Consider the following 17,240-nt stretch of genomic DNA (forward strand, 5'->3'; position numbering starts at 1 on the left):
TAAAAAAGAAATCATAACTGCACATAAATATTTTTAGAAAGCTGTAAATGACTTACACATATCTGGGTTTTAGGTTCCAGTTCCAAGTAATACATAGACTTGTGGTTTTTTAAACATAAGATTAAGTTCAGTTTAGCTTGTAAGCTTACCCCTAGCCTAATCCATTAGCATAGCCTTTCGGCATAAAAGAAAGGATGTTTATTAACCTATTAAAAATTGTTAAGTATGCACATTATCAGTTATACTTCTTTGACATGATTAATTTAATTAAAATCAGAAGGAACAGATAGTGCAGCGTTAGGCATATTAAGGAGAGACAAAAAATTGGTAAATATCATTGATGTAATGTATGTTCTAACACAATTTTCTCTACAAATATATTGTCGTGAGGAGGGGTTTTCGGATCGGCGTACGTGTAGACCTTGGGCGCCACCACGTGGATGGGCACGTGGACCCAGCTATACTGACTCGGTCCCTGGGCTGTGATGTGACCCATGTGAAGCTAGGCTTGACTTCTCCCTGCTAGCATTCACCTGCCCGCTCTCAGCGGCGGGTATGCTATGTTACTGCTTGTGGGGTCTTGAGGCACCCTACACACCTCCGTCTCTGTACTGGAAAACTCGTTGTTGAGAACTGAGTGCAACGAGTCGGGTGAATATTGAGTTTTAATTGCGCCGACATGTACACTGACAATGCATGCAAAAAACAGCACGTAGTCCAGATTTCATGCCAACCTGGACACTGCGTGGACCAGCCCCGAATGTGCAAGTTCGCCAAATAATACAAAACGCTCCGGGGAGTTTTAATTAATTAAGTTACATACCCTCTTTTATCGCATAATCGTCGCACCCATATTTTAGGGCGTCAAAATTTGGATAAAAAAAAAAACCTCTCGCGTAAACGTCGCATGATGTTTTTGGTCCCGCTATTAGAATCCGAGCGCTTTGTGTGGGTATTTTTTCCGTATAGAACAATGTATTTTAAAATAGAAATCTAATATTTATTCAGATATTACCTCTTACTTATTTAATTAACGGAAATACTAAGTTGCCTGAGGTTTAAATTTTCTTTTAAAGACTTTTTCAACGTTAAGACCTTCATCTATTCATCTGCGTCGCCGCGGTGTACCACTTACAAAATTGTAGCCAGCGCTTGTTGCAATTATTAATGTTTGGGTAGGTTTCTTACCATATAAAGCGCGCGCACATAGCCAAATATCGATATCTCACCGATGCATGCAACGCGCGCTATCTGTTTGGTTATGTTGCTTCCTGTATAGTGTGTGCACACGTAGCCGAATATCGATATCTCGCTGAGTGCATTCAGCACGCGCTCTCTGTCGAGTGCAGAGTTAACTACATCTGATGGCCTGCACTCTTTCGTGGTGTGTATTCAGCGATAGTTACACGTTCGTTCGGCTTGCAAATGCACGCGCGCGCGCTCTCTCACACACACACACACACACACGTTGGCGGGAGGTTTGAAATAGAGGATGTCGGTGGAAGGAGAGGGGTTCGGCAGCGGCATGAGGCACATCAGGCTTAAGGAGGGCCTAGCCCTGGTCGACGTCAATATTATAAAGAAATAATATACAGAAAATATTTTTCTTATTTCTGCACAAAAAAAAATTGATACTAGTTCTATTTTTTAGTAATTGAGTGTCATACAGACAACCTTAAATAATTGAAAATAAATTTTAATTTAATTACAGTCAAAAATTTACTATTCCATATTTTTCAATGGCTTTTTCAACACCACAATTATACCATTTTATTTTATTTACTCTGATCATAAATTAAATAATACAATTTACGCACACTACTAAGGAAAGTTTCATTATTATTTTTTAATTTTTTGAAACAATTAAAATGTTATCAGCAGCTTAAAAGCTCTGCAGTGTAGATGATTATGGGTAACCAAGGCTGTAACTTTTAACACTGACTGCTGCAAACTTAATGTTACGTTGTAGCATCGCAAGACCCCTGCTGTCCTCAACTTTGCAGAGTATTTTTATATTTTTTTTCTTTTTTTTTTCCAGTGAGACAGTAGATCAGCTGATTATTTGGTCCACTAAGGTCATGGGGGCCTAGTTTTTCATACTGGTTTTGTGTCATTCTGAATATTCTTAAAAGTAATTTTTGTATTTAGATATTTTATTTAGAAAAGCCTTTTAGCTATATTGTTACTGGTTTTCACATGGCTTGCTAGGTTAGTATTTGTGTAAACATCTTTCAGTTCTTATTCGCTTTGAACATTGTTGTTATGTCTATGGTATTATGTTTCTATTTATTTAGATGCTATAATTATGTTTTTGGAACACTGTGTACACCTATCCCTCACTTAGCACGTCTTCAGATTACACGGATTCATTTAGCGCAATGTGAATTTTACTGCCTCAGTCTTGAATAGCACGTCTGTAAATTTCAGTAAACGCGAAATCTCGGCAGGCAAAAAAAAAGTCGAGCACGACACCACGAAGTCTGTTTCAACTTCTGTAAACAACAGATGTGCCGTGGGATACAGTTAGCCAAACAAGGGGGGAAGAGATGCGCGTGCAGGTCTGTCTACGCTATCGGCTGTTGTACAAACATCAGCTATGACAAGTTTAATTGTGGCTATGGAGTGTATGCCGCCGTGCCGTACCATTGTCGCCTGGCCACAAACCGGGCCGTGAACTCAGTCTAGCCAGTGGCAGGGAATTCACTCAAACAAAAGCAACGTCTGCCCATTCAGCTGCCGGTAACTGTATGTGCTTGATCACTCATAATTAGAGATGGTGATTTATAGCATTTAAAATAATGACATTTAGCATTTTGAATTTGAAATTTAGCATTTTGTAGCATTTAAAAAACACAATTTAGCCAATTCTCTCATTTTACATTACTGAAGAAAAGTATATTTTTAAAAAAGAAACCGTTGCTTGCCGTTTTTTCTTCAACCGACTTCTCGGTGAATCTTTTTTTTTTTTTTTGCAGTCTGATGTCCCTCATATTTAATGTGCTTTTCAAGCAAATCTTTTTTTTTCCATTCCAGATGGCGATTACATAAATTGCGCATTAAAATATTTGTATCACTTTCCTATAACTGTTCACTTTTATATTCATTTATGCGATTGCGAATGGGAATGACGTTTCGTACAATTTTTACCATGAGAAATAACAGTATACAACACATTCACAAGTATGCACGTATTTGTAAACACGCAAGATTACACAGACTACACAAGAATGCGGCTTTAACGTGAAACACAGCCAGAAAATGGGACTTACAATTGTTAGCGCAACGAAGCAGAGATGTCGCAATATGGTGGCCTGAAAACTGTACTCTGCAAGATGACGGACAATCTTCCAGCTAGTTGTTCTTTGCTTTGTTTACAATCGCGAGGCATGGATGGCCATTCTACATTCAATATTTACGAACAATAGTAGTTGTGAATGACGTGACAATAAGATACTTGTGCTGAATACGCCATAAAATGATGGTTTCTTTTGATACTGAACTGAAACAAAATACAATCGGTAAATAAATTGTGTAGAGTGAAGACGAATCTACGTTTTTACCTTGATTTCGCATTTATCTCGGAATAGTCTAGATTTAGCATTTTATAGCGGAAAAAATATAATTTAGCATATTTTAGCATCTATTTAGCAAAAACTAAAAATCACCATCCCTACTCATAATGGATCGTGTTCAAATATTTGAGACAAAACTAGAAGTATTACGTCGCGCAGATTGTCATGAAGGCCATGCTTATGTTTTAAGCAAGTCAACTGTGCGCACAATCGTACAAAATAAGGACTCTTACCAAAATTTTATATAAGTCTGATGGTGTTGGTTGTACTAGCGGGAATATATTTGATACCGTAACAGAAATGAACAGATGATTCATGTGGAAAAGGTTGTTAAATGAATATTGCAATGTAAAAAATAATCATTGGCCTGAGAGGATTGGTGTGAACCAGGTGGTGACATGCGAATAAGCACTTTAATTTGTGAAAAATTAAAATGTAATTATCTGAACCGTAATATCGGTTTCACTTTCAGTAAAGGATGGTTTAGAAAGATACGCGAGAAAGATACGCGACGTGAGTTGAAGGTTATGCCCGGGCGGGCAAGTGAGACAGCCGACTGATGATAAAGTACATAACCACGTATCTCCCGTTACGCAGTGTCATATTGTCATATAAAGTGTGATGGGAGGCATATAAAGATAAATGGTGTGACATATTTATAGATGAGTGTTATTCACGCATTTATATTACATAAAGTATATTTTTCTACACAATTTTGGAACACATTAAATAAATTAGCATTGCTATTTATGGAAACTAATGCTTCAGAATACACGATTTCGAATAACACGAGCATTTTTAGGAATGAATTAGTCGTGCTTAGTGAGGGATAGGTGTATTGTATTTGTAAAAGAAAAAAATGTGAGACTAGACAGCATCAAGTTTCCAGACATTTTTTCAGTTGCCAAGACATTCTGGTGTGTTCTGTATGTATTTATCATGATGGGAAAATCGTAAAATTTTTGCTCCCACGGGAGGCAGTAAAATTATGACTTTTTTACACCAGCTAATCAGAAAGAACTTTGTGATTTTTCATGTTTTATTTTTTGCAGGAAAAGCCTCATTGTGAGGATAAGGAAATTTGTGTACTGTTGTGTTCTTGGACAGTGTTGTGCTCTGATTGGTTGTTGAGGTCATGTGACAGCTTATACGCTGCGTAGTTGTGGGCGGTCAGGTAGCCTCAGTGAGTGTTGGAGTAGTGTTCCGAGAGGTTGCGCCATTCTGCGGCTCAAGAAATATTTTTAAGACAATTTAAGGTCAGATAATTTCACATCTATGTGCCAGGGCCATGCTGTGATAAGTTATAACCTTATTTTTTTTTCTTTTCTTATTTCGGACTTTCAATAAAAAATTAAGTCCCAGGCGTGTAGTGCAGGCCCGGGTGGTCCACGTACTTCCTTGTTATTCAGTACCTAGCAGACGAAGAGGTCGCTAGGGACAATATTTTCGTGATGACACAGGATTTTGAGGAGTGATGTACTAAAGTGAGTGAGAGTTTTATTTTGGGCATATTGTGCAAAGGACATGTCTTTTCATCAAGAGAAGAATAAAGTTTTAAATTCAGTTCAAGCTCTTTTATTTACGTTCAACCGGTAACAGTTTATAATGATTGAATAATCATGGACAGAACTTAACACCCAACTACTGGAAACTTCAGATGAAATATATTTTGTAGTGTTTATGTATGTGCAAGTACGATCATCATCTTAGCCAGGCATAATGGTAATTTGTAGTAATGATATTGGTAAAAACTGATGGCAAGCTAAATTAAGTAGTCTAATAGCAACACAGTTATGTGCAGCTTCACGTAATATTACGATATCCAAATTCTTTGGAAACACTTCATTGTGAAGCATGTAAAGGCCAGCAGGTGACTGTTACCAGATGTATTAAAATGAACAGGACTCTAAGGGTTAAAACAATCACATTTGAAGTATGAAGATATGAGGGTGGGACTTTGTGATGGTGCGTGCATGCTCATGGTTGGAATATTTTTTTTTTTTTTTATTTTTTTTTTTAAATTTGTAACATGCCCACCAACAGGTAGGGAACGTTTTTAGGTAGGCAAGACATACAACACGATACAAAGGATAGTGTAGTCCCTACAGGCATGAAGTGGCAATCCTAGGTAGACGTTAAGTGCTCGTAGTTACCACTTGCTAGGAGAAAACTTGAACAGATAGGCATTACCAGCAGATAGTCATCTGATACTGACAGGCACTTCATACCTGCAGAGACTACGGCACACAAGACATACAAAAAGTACAATATAATTCAAGACAAGAACTGAATTACAATTGGAAATATCAACAGATAACGCTCCATCACAATATAACATACTACATACATAAAAGATAGGTGTACCGTATTTACCCGATTGCAAGACGACTCGAATGCAAGACGAGGTCAACTTTTTAACCTTTATAAACCAGAAAATAGTATATAACAAGCTATAAATAAACATTTTACCGCCACCGTCGCACGTTTGCTTCAGATATGCCAAAACGTCTTGATGCAGCACTGTTGTTTTTTCTGCATATTTTACCACAATGAGCTTAAAATTTGCATCGTGATATGTTCGAGAGCCTTTCTTTATAAAAGAACTTGATGTTCCTCGCCTTTCAACACTATCCATTTTAGGTTCCTGCAATTTACCGCATTTGTTTATTAACGAAAATAAACAATTTCGTTTACATAGAATAACATTGTTAAAACGTATACAACACTTTAGGTTACTAAAATTGTTACAGCGCTCGCAACATAGTGGAGATATCATGTACTACAAAATTCAGCATGAGAAATGACCTGGTTTACCAACTCCCAAGTCTAGGTTTCACGTCTTCTTTCGTGCATACTTTATTGTGCCGTTTCAGTGCCACTTTCAGGCACAAATGTACAAATTTAAATTTAATTTTTAATTTTTAAAGAAGGAAACCAAATAATAAATTTGTATTTTTTAATTTTATTAAATTTTGTTTCCATTACTGTACACTCCGACATAAGCTTGTGCTACCCAGTGCACCTGCGCTTGTTCGCAGGCTTCAATTAGATACTGTTTGCTGACGATTTGTGATCGCAGCATTTCGGCCGCGGTTCGCGTCACGTTTTCTCCATGTAACAGAATGACTTTCGTGCTAGAGAACGCTACCCCAACCCCACTGCTAGCAACTTTCATTTTTCGGAGGCAAGCATAGGTAAGGGTTTTGCAAGCACGCCTCTGGACCAAGTTACAGCCAGCGGCGACGCCTCGGGACGGTCCACATGACGCCTTTCCCAGGCGACTTAGCAAATTTAAACCCCCCTCCCCTCATCATCCACCTGTGGCTTCACGAGAACTCAAACCCGGAGCAACGACCCCCAGTGAACCCCGGGCGGAGACATTGTCTCCCCAAGGACATTCCCACTTGTCAAACAGAGCCCTCAGCGAAGTCTAGCGGCGGGAAAAATCCCTAACCTTGCTCTGAGTGCTGGTCGCGAGCGCTCCCACTGCACTCTAGCGGACGTTTCTGTGACCCTACAGACAGGTTCTCGTCTTGGCCACCAGAGCGCACTACTCATCCCTCCCATAAGAGACAGCTTGTCACAATCGACCTTGGCAGCAGTCGCAGTGCGATTGCGATTTTAGTTCGCCTACGACTCGCGTGAGAGCGCGGCGAATATGTTGCAGTCTGCTTCGCCCCTTCGGGCATCTCCGGACACCTTCGGGCAATCACCACCCCCCCTTTCTTGGGATGGGGGCAGTCGCTTCCTTTAATTAGGCGCCCCGACGCAATTTTTTGAAGATTCGGCGGGCAGCATCTGGTCTGTGCAGACCACGCGTCGCGATCCGCGAGAGTTAATCTCCGTTGTTCGTCCCAGGCTCGACACTACGTCATGTAGTCGCCAACGTCAAGGCATAGAGGCCGCAATTTTCTTATTTTTAAATTTTGCTGCCCGCAATAGTTTTTTTTGTTAATCTAAATTATTTCATTTTCTCTAATCATGATTACCGAGAACTTCCGTGCCGCGAACTGCATTCCCTGCTCCTGGAGGCAGTCTACATGAACTTCACCCCGCTGTTTTGGGCGGGGTTCAAAATCAGCCTCCAAAAATCAGCGTCCAAAATCAGCCTCCAAAATCAGCCTCGAGGTTGAGGTCCAAAATGAGCTCCAAAATTAGCTTCGAAGATTATCTCCAAAATTAGCTGCAAGCTCCAAAATTAGCTGCAATCTCCACCCCAAGTTTAACTCTGAGTTTATCTCCAAGTTTCTACTCAAAATGATTTCTTCTGGACTTTAATCTGCTGAAACATCCGGTGCCAGCACACAGGACATAATTAAATTTCAATGTAATTGTTTTTTTCTTTTGAGCCTGCGAGCTAACTTAAAACCAGTATTAAGTTCAAGATGTATTATGGTGTTACTTTTATATGTATTTTGTTTCCCCGGGGCTCCCTCCATTTTGTAATCAATATGTTTTAATACCAGTGTACTTAAAAGATTAAAAAAAAAAAAAGTAAATTATTTTAGTAAAAAGGGCACTTATATAAATCAAACCACCAGTCTTGTTATTTCATTAGTATTCATCCCCGATCCACATAGCCTACTAGAGTTGCTAGGAGGTTATAAATAAAATTCTTTTATACAACGTCTGGGCACCTCTGTGATTATTGTTGTTATTGTTTTGTTTTCTGGGCTGACGCTTCCAAGGCCTTAATTTAATTATTCACTTTTGAGTGTTTACCTGCAGCCCAGCGTTTGTTATATTATCTATGGCGTGAGCGCAAATAAACAAAGCATGGCGACTAGTACCGTAGATGTTTTTTATAATCTTTTTGCGTACAAATTGTACTGTATTTTTCATTAAATCATAATAATGTTAATAGTTATTTATTGCCTGTACCCATAAAATTAATTTCACATTGTATTAGCCTAAAAATGTGGGACAAACTACCATCAAAAATAAAGATTTTCAAATGCAAGACGAATGTGAAATTTTTTACCGTTGCCGGTAGAAAAAATAGTCGTCTTGCATTCAGGTAAATACGGTAATTCAGTACACATTATAGAAGTGAAACTTCTTTAGCAATTCAAACCTCGACTCATATGTATATCGTAAGGGGTAAAATGGCAGAAAAAGAGAAAGAAGACAATTTTGTAAATAAACACGAACTAACAAAATTACTACTCACTTAAAAATAACTGCTCAGGATATCAATAATTATTGATTTATCAGTAATGATTAGTTAACATTAAATATTACTGTGTTGAAATACTCGCATCATAAAAAAAACTGTGTGTTACTGTTTCTTTAAACAATTCTACTTTTTGAAACATGCCAAAACTCAGAACAAAATATGGAATTCATAACAGGTAGCGCTCTCTATGCTGCTGGTTGAACAAGGAGGAACGTAATTGCGCTCGTAGCAAATATAAAATTCAAGGCACTCACCACTGACTGTATAGAATGCCTCTCTCTCTCTCTCTCTCTATATATATATATATATATATATATATTTTTTTTTTTTTCTGAAACAAGCTCATTTGCACACTCTCTGTTTTATTCTTTCATTCAGCTATCTCTCTCCGTTCTTTTTGGGTGGGGGATGAATCAGTGCACCAAGAGGAGAACTCAAATGAGTCCATAAACGTATACAGCATATTACTCTCTTTACATCTCTTTGGCCAAGTACCTATTCTCTGTCCTTTTTGCATCAGAAACGTTTCACAACAATGTTTCACAAAAATATTGCATTAAAATTCAGCCTTGAAATTTTACTCTCTTTGCGCCCAAAGAAGTTTTACTTCAAAAATTCAACATCAATAAATAAATAAATAAATAAATGAACAAAGATTAGACAAAAAAAAATTGGAAATTTGTTTAATATTCAATACAATGGGGGTAACTAGTAATAAAATAAAAACAAACTATATACTATTTTATTATAACTAACAAGGCCTGATTGAAATTTTTTATTTCTCTAAACTTGCACACAACCTTTTCATGCCTATTTTGCTGTCAAAAAGATTTGCATATTTATATACGTTACAATATGTTTTAATCAATCAATATATAATATCATTAAAATTCATAAGAGTTCAGAGTAATGCCTGCGAACCAGTGTTTAATTGCTGTACATTGAGCCGACAATTATCAAGGAAATGATTGCATTTTATTTTGGAACCATGGCAGTTGCAGACAAAGAGCAAATCTAATAGCTTTCTGCGTTCAACTAAGGGTGTTGGGAAAGATTTTTAGAGATGCTTTTGATTTATTATTTCGAGTAGTTTAGTTTGTATGATTTCAAGTTTGTCACTGTCAGAAGAGATGCTGTTGTTCCAAATTACGGAGCAATATTCTAGTTTATTTCTAACTAACGAAAAGTAGGGTCTAAGTAACGAGTCAATTTCTGACAAGCATGTTAAGTAATATTTTTAATCAAAGCTAGGGTTCTGTGTGAACTAGATACCAAAGAGTTAATATCATGATGGAAATGTAGTTTAGATAGCCTACATTACAATGTTATCCCAGGTGGAACACGAGCAGATAATGGAGGACCTGACTCACCCGAGCATCACTGAGGAGCCCGAGGAAGTGAGGAAGAACGTGGTTCTGTACAACGACCCCTACTCAGCGACGTCGGATACACACGCCATAGTGCTGTGTACCGAGTGGGATGAGTTCGTGGTGAGTGGTTGTTGCATACATTTGCAATGTGTAAAGTAGTTAAAAGTTGTCTTAATCATCATGTAGGGAGATTTTCAGTTTTTTTGGGTCCAGCATCGTATCAGCGTATTGTTGTTTTTCTCTCCTTCACTTTCTCCCAGTTCTCTAGTTTTTCTACCTTATTTCCCATCAATTTCTTCATCAGTATATTCCTTGGTCTGTCTGGGTCATCTTATGCCATGTTAGTGCAACTGCACTACAAACAATTACATGCTAGCTTAGTGTATGTCAAAGAAACTGACTGCGTGGAAGTACATGTAATGAAATCTGAAATTACTCCTCTCAGTTGTGCTAGGGTCCTCGTTGGCCATGATTACTTAGGCTTGTGTGATAAGGCAAATAGACTTCTGCAAATTATGTTGTTTTTTTATTGGAACCAAATATCAAAGTGAATATCACATTATTCATGAATTTCAAATATTTTTCAAATAAGATTTAAACATACAGTGAAATATTTCTTCCACACTTTATAGTAGGCCAAGAAAAACTTATAATAAATATAGCAACACAAATAAGAGAGAAATATTTACATGGAACCATGTATATTGTGTAAAATGCAAGAAAATGAAAACATAGCAAACCTTAAACTAGTAAAATATTTAATTTTGAGAATTATTTTGTTCATCCAACTGATTAGGTATGGTATAGGTATGATAGGGACCGGAAAAATTAGCATCTTGCTTTAGATGCTATTTTTTTGCTAATTTATACTTTATATGCTATTTTTGTTCATTTATAACATGGATACTATTTTAGCTAATTTTCTAAATAAATGTTGTTTTTTTTTAAGATAAATTAGTTTAAATGTAATTTATTTTGCAAAAATCTTTGTCACAGACTTTCTCATCTACTGAAGAAAGGTATGATCATTTAATAAGATGAAAACAAAACAGGCTGCTCTTTCTTGCATTATGCTTTATTGGATTAGTGGGAGTATGAAGTAAATCATAACAATAATACAGACACTTGGCATTCCTCCAAATGTTACATTTTATCCATGCATTCTGGTTATCATTCTTTGCATTATTTTTGTGACTATACCTCATTGTCATGATAGTGCCATGCTTCTGTGATTAAGTCAAGTTACATATATTCTGAGATAACTTCAAAATACAACCCAACCCAATTAATCCAGTATTTGTGTGTGTTATTATATGAATTAACCCTGCAACTTAACATTTGTTAGTGTATTGCAGTATGAATTTTTTTAGTTAAATAATAATTGATATATTTTTTGTGTTTTTAATCAAAACAGACATTAAAAAAATTGTGGTTTTTCGACAAAAGTAAACTAAAGGGTTATTTGAAGGTATTTGTGTATATAAATATTTAGTTTACAAATATTTAGAATGTATGTATTAAGTTTAAAATAAATTGCATTTAAAATGATAATTTCACAATAATGGATTATAATTAGAAAATAATAGATGCTATTTTGGGAAAAATAGATGCTAGTTTTCCAGCCCCTAGGTATGTAGAGTGAATTTATTATCTAGTGGTATCGAATAACTAAAAAAATATTTGTTTTTAAATACCAAATCAAGTATTGAATATTTTTTTGAATCCTAGCAGACTCTTAAAGGCAAGGGTTAATAGTTCCCTCCCAATGTCCAGCGTGACTTATTAGCTCTTTGGTTCTAATCCTTCAGCTTTGTTTGAAGCCCATTTGCCATAAGTCTAACTGTACATAGCTGTACAGTATTATAGGGACAAGATTTTATGTTGAATTGCGATAAAACCATATCATCACCAAAAATACGTCAGTACACCAAGCTAGTTAATATACCACGAAGTACCAAACTGCAGCTAAAATCTTGAGGTTATCAACATTTTAACACAAAATCTAATAATTTAATGTATTAACTTTAATGAATGTAATTTATTAAGCATTAATTTTGCATCATTATGTATGGACTATATGGAAAGAAAATAGTTATTCTTACTTTGTGTGAACTTGCATCGCTAAACTAATTTTTACATTACTGACGGTTTTACATTCTTCAAACTTACTGGTTTATTTTTATTGTTCTAAGTAGGTCTATCCTAAATCTACTCAAGTTTAATTGTAGTATTTATTTTATTCTATCTTTAAAAAATTTCACTATTTTGGTGAAATAAATTAATAAATATTTTTGTGTCATATTTGTTGCACTATCTTTATGAATAAACAGAATTATTAAAACTACAACAATTATATATCAAAATCTCTTGTCAAAAATTTTTGGCCTAACTAAGAAATCATAAAATCTTGTCTCTAATAATTACACCTCGACCTACACATGTTCATGTTTGGGTGCAGAAACTCGACTACCGGCGTATCTACAACTCGATGATGAAGCCAGCGTACATCTTTGACGGCAGGAAGATACTGGATCACGAGAAGCTGGAGAAGATCGGCTTCACAGTCCAGACGATCGGCAAGCGTCTGTCGAGGACGGTGGTACCGCGGGCGTGGGCGAGCATCGTGCAGGTCTGAGCGACGTCGAAGTGTCACGTCCAACCTGCCTGCGGACCCTGTCAGCACGAACTCACTTTCGTGTGGAAAAGTAACTACAGATCTTCCGTGCATATACTTTTTTTTAACTGAGTGCTGTGTATCTGGAATCGCAGTCATGTTACTGTTCAAGGACTGGGTGATTGTTTAAACACTTACCTACCTGTTGTTTTTTATGGTGCTTGTTATACACAGGATTCATGAGGCGTTATGGCCTCTCACAGAGCTTATTCCTTGTATTGTTTGGAGCAAGATATGTCGTACAAATGTGGGTCCTGTTCCCAATATTTACATAGAAATACAACAGATTGGAAATGCCTCACGATAAACAACTTATTGCATGTGGGAATGGATGAAGGGCATTGTTTACCAGAGGACTGCACAAACACGTGAGGAACTACTTGCTACATCATGCAAGCCACTGCAGTAATCAAAGATAGCCTTGTGGAGCTACCTACATAAACGTGCGCAAAATAGTATGTGAGAGCAGACTGAAACATTTTTGAACATATTTTTTATGCTCGTTATTCGCAATTGTGATCCCTAAATGTAAACAGTACATTAAGATACATCACTGCATCTGCCCCTCAAGTAGGTTACAATTGTATTCGTCATTTTCTATTGTTTTTAATTACAGTGTAAGTATTTTTTTTTATACGAAGTGAACATCAAATTTAATGTTTAAAATATTCGCGAATATTGTTTTCGGCGAAGCTGTACTTATTACACTTATTGTATAATATACAGGATAGAAGTAAAAAAAATAATTGTTTTGTGTTTGTAATGTTTGAACGGATTAAGTGATTAACTAATTGTGCCCTATGCATAATCATTCTCTAAAAATTATAAAATAACCATGCATAATATTATTAATGAGCATTCATAAAAGCACACAGAGTGCCATATATGGAATATTTAAAGTATTGAATTTATTCAAACAAATGATATACAACATTTGAAAAATTAATGAATATTTTCATGAGCGAATCTTAGATTTCCAATGTCTTAGAACTTTGCAACAAATGTAAAGTTTCATATCAGATGCAAAGCTTCAAATGAAACAAATAGTAAATTTCCTGGTGAAGTCAAATTGAATATTAAAAAGAGCTTCGATTGATTTGCTTAGTCAAAGCTTCGCACAGGCCTAGTATTGGGAACAAGACCCACATTTATGTGACATATTGGCTCCGAACAAAAAAGGGCAATAGCCCTGTGGTTGGTAGTAATTTTTCGTGAATCATCTCGTATATTCTTTATTTCAGAACTAACTTAGATTGCATTTGTGTGGAAAAGGAAGTCTGTAAGATCGACTTTCACTCGTGAATCAAGTGCTACTTCTGTATTTGTGTTGCAGTCAGTTGAAGCAAGTGTCGCTTTGAACAAGATCTGAAATACAAGATAATTTATTTTGTAGGAATGAATCTGAGAAAAATATTCATAAAACTAGTGCATTCAGCAGATACAGAACCACAAAAAACCAGGATGACCAAAGTAAATCTAAATTATTTTATGAACCCCATTTATGTATTTATTTTATTAGAAATTTTGTGAGTCTCTTAGTCATTTAAAATAAGAGGCCTAGGACATACAGGATAATTTCTGAAAAATATTTCTGGGTGAAAAAAAATTGGAAATTCTGGTCAATCATCTTTTTGGAAGAGAAATGCTTTTAAACTTTTTAACAGACCTGGTACAAAATTACTGGAAGTTTTCCAAATTTTAATTCAAGCTACTTTAAAAAAAGACTATGTTTTATTATCTTTTTCTATGTGTTTATGGCCTGGAGAAAGACTTTTGAGTACTCTGGAGCAGCCATTCATGACATGTTTGTGTTACTAAAACCTGTCCTATTATCTACTGGAGTGATTTGGTATTGTAAGCTCTCTCACCTTTTTTTCTTGTGAAAAAAAACTTCTTCGTTTCGTGAATTTTCGCACAGTTTTTATGGCATATTAGATATAATTATGGACGTTATAGTTTTTTTGACAGTTTCTTTATTACAGTTATTTTTTCAATACATAAAAATTGAGTGTCAAAATGTTGGGCATCAGTCTACCTTCAAAATGTTTAATTTTAGTAAAACTCACCTCAAACATTTTGCTTAGAGACTGTCTGATAGTTGTTATCATTTATTTGAGTCAGTCAGGCATTTCTGTGTGACAACTATTGCCATCAATTTCGCACTAACAAAAAAGAAGGTGTGTTAGCTTTTATATGTATGTATGTATGTATATATATAGGCACACAAAATTTTTTTATTATTAAAAAAAGTTTGTAATGGATGACTACAGGCGATCCTTGGAGTGTGGTAAGTTTTTGTTTGTGTTTTTCACTGGTCTTTGATGTTTTATTTTTATTTTACTGATTCCTCTTATGTAGCTCCTTTTGTTAGCTCTTCAGCTCTTCCAGGAACATTAGGTATGTATCTTGGTAATACAATAGTGGTAGGCTCTAGTGTTCCACCCTCTGTTGAGGAAGGAACACTGCCGATAGTAGATTTTCGTCACCCTCGTAGCATTTGGAGGATTTGGGTGGAAAAAAATCAAGCCTAACTTTTAAATAGGTATCAGTTTTTTTCCCTGTTGCTGTCAGAAGTTTTCTGTGATTTTTCCAATTTTTTTTTTAACTGCAACAGTTAGTGATTTCAAGTGAACATACAGCAATAAGATGGACTGAAATGGAAATGTGCTCAGAATTATTGTGATATAAATTATACAGTATATCATCTACAAATTTTTAGGGCACAAAAAATTGTTGTAAAAAAAAAATTGATTTGGTTTTTACATGTTCTTTTTAACATTCGGCAGTGCATATTTATTTTAACTCTCTGATGTTTGTCATTTTCATATATTATGCTACTGTACTGTTTTCACATTATGTGTAAATTATGTTATTTTTATAAAATGTAAGATGTAAGTAATCTTGACAGCACCTTAGTACTTATACAGTATACACTTTTGATTGATGCTTTTAGGAACTGGGAAAATGGTTAAAAAGCTTAAAAAAGAACAAATAAACCAATGAAATTGGTGTTGAGTGTTGACCAAAACTATTCTTTAGGCATGTACAAAACTACTTCAGATAATTGTGAGAGAATTTTACAGATATAGTTATTTAATAATCTGCAAACATTAATGTATTAAAAAAATTAACATAATATGTGCATGTACAATTTATTCTTCTTTCATATAAGATAGCGTTTTCAAACACATATGTCTTGGACTGCTATTAATTGCTATCACACCCACCTTCTATTTTAGTTTAATATTACTAATATTTTTACAGACTGCCTAAATTTTTTTATTTTTTTTCCAAAGTGATTTCCATGTTAGATATTCTATGAAACTCTTTTACGTGATAATTGAAAGTGATTTTAACTACAACAGGACCTCCAGGACTTGTGTGGACTTGAATTTCACATAATTTTTTTCCTTTTTCCTGATTCCTATTAAAATAGGGGTGAAACTTCAACCATCCTCGGTTCTTACAAGATTTCACTCTTTGAGTAGCAGAGTTGGAGTAAATATTATGTTTTTTTATTTTATTAAAATACAATTCATCATGTGTATTTAAAAATGCCTTCAATCATATCATTAGCTTGACATGAAAATTAAAAACTAGATAAATTACGTAATACATTTTTGGTCCCTGGCTTCACTACAAAGGTGCTGTCCTAAATATATTTTTTTATTTAAATAATTGTTCACTCTGTCATAGTTTAAGATTATGTTTTGACAATTACCTAAAAATTTAATTTTTGTTCTTGATGAGTTTGGAATGTTTTTATGGTTATCAGTATTCTGGTTGTACATCAATGTTGAAATATTTTCTTTATACAGAGTTTTTTTTTGTTGTTGCATAACATGCTATCTGTATATCAAGATATTTGTATAAGTTACAATGTGTGAAATATTAAATTTATTTATTGTCAGAACTGACTCAATTGTTTCATAAGTTTAATTAGATTTGTAATTTTGCATCTATAATCAAAAATCCTCTTATTGAATAGCATTATAAATAAGCTTTATGTGAGTAAAATAAAACTGACTGAAAAATGTACAAAATGGTAGTGAAACACAAAATACATATAAGAAATTTTTGACGTGATGTCAAATAAATCGATGAACGCAGGCTGCACGCACAAAAAAGTGTCCAGTAATGCACATTGTCCCACTACGGATATGTCCCGTTACGCTCATTGTACGCATGTGCCGTATCTCTCTTCCACTCGATTGGAACAACCATCAATTTGACTTTTCAATCATGTTTTCATTGTTTGAATTATTAATATTATATAATTTAACGATCGTCCACCGATTTTCAGCACAATCGGTATGGTTATTTAAAAGTAATATTGAATTTTCAAATACATTTTTAACGAACAATGGTGTTTTACAGTTACACATAATAATTCAAATTACACCCGGGATCTTTTGCACAATGTTTTAAAAAACATTCTAACACATTAT

At 35.2% G+C, this 17,240-nt stretch overlaps 1 protein-coding gene across 4 annotated transcripts in view; it reads left to right on the plus strand.

Annotated features, from left to right (window-relative positions):
• LOC134540664 (UDP-glucose 6-dehydrogenase) overlaps positions 1–16,709 on the plus strand; it is a 46,428-nt gene extending 29,719 nt beyond the window's left edge. For all 4 annotated transcript variants that reach the window (XM_063383539.1, XM_063383547.1, XM_063383563.1 and 1 more), the window contains exons 9-10: positions 10,083–10,238; positions 12,577–16,709. In XM_063383539.1, the coding sequence (XP_063239609.1) occupies positions 10,083–10,238; positions 12,577–12,753 (333 nt within the window). In that variant the 3' untranslated portion in view covers positions 12,754–16,709. The remainder of the gene's footprint in view (positions 1–10,082; positions 10,239–12,576) is intronic.
• Positions 16,710–17,240: the final 531 nt, after the last annotated feature.

Source organism: Bacillus rossius, chromosome 1 (genome assembly GCF_032445375.1).
Source record: "Bacillus rossius redtenbacheri isolate Brsri chromosome 1, Brsri_v3, whole genome shotgun sequence".
Classification (NCBI taxonomy): Eukaryota; Metazoa; Arthropoda; class Insecta; order Phasmatodea; family Bacillidae; genus Bacillus; species Bacillus rossius.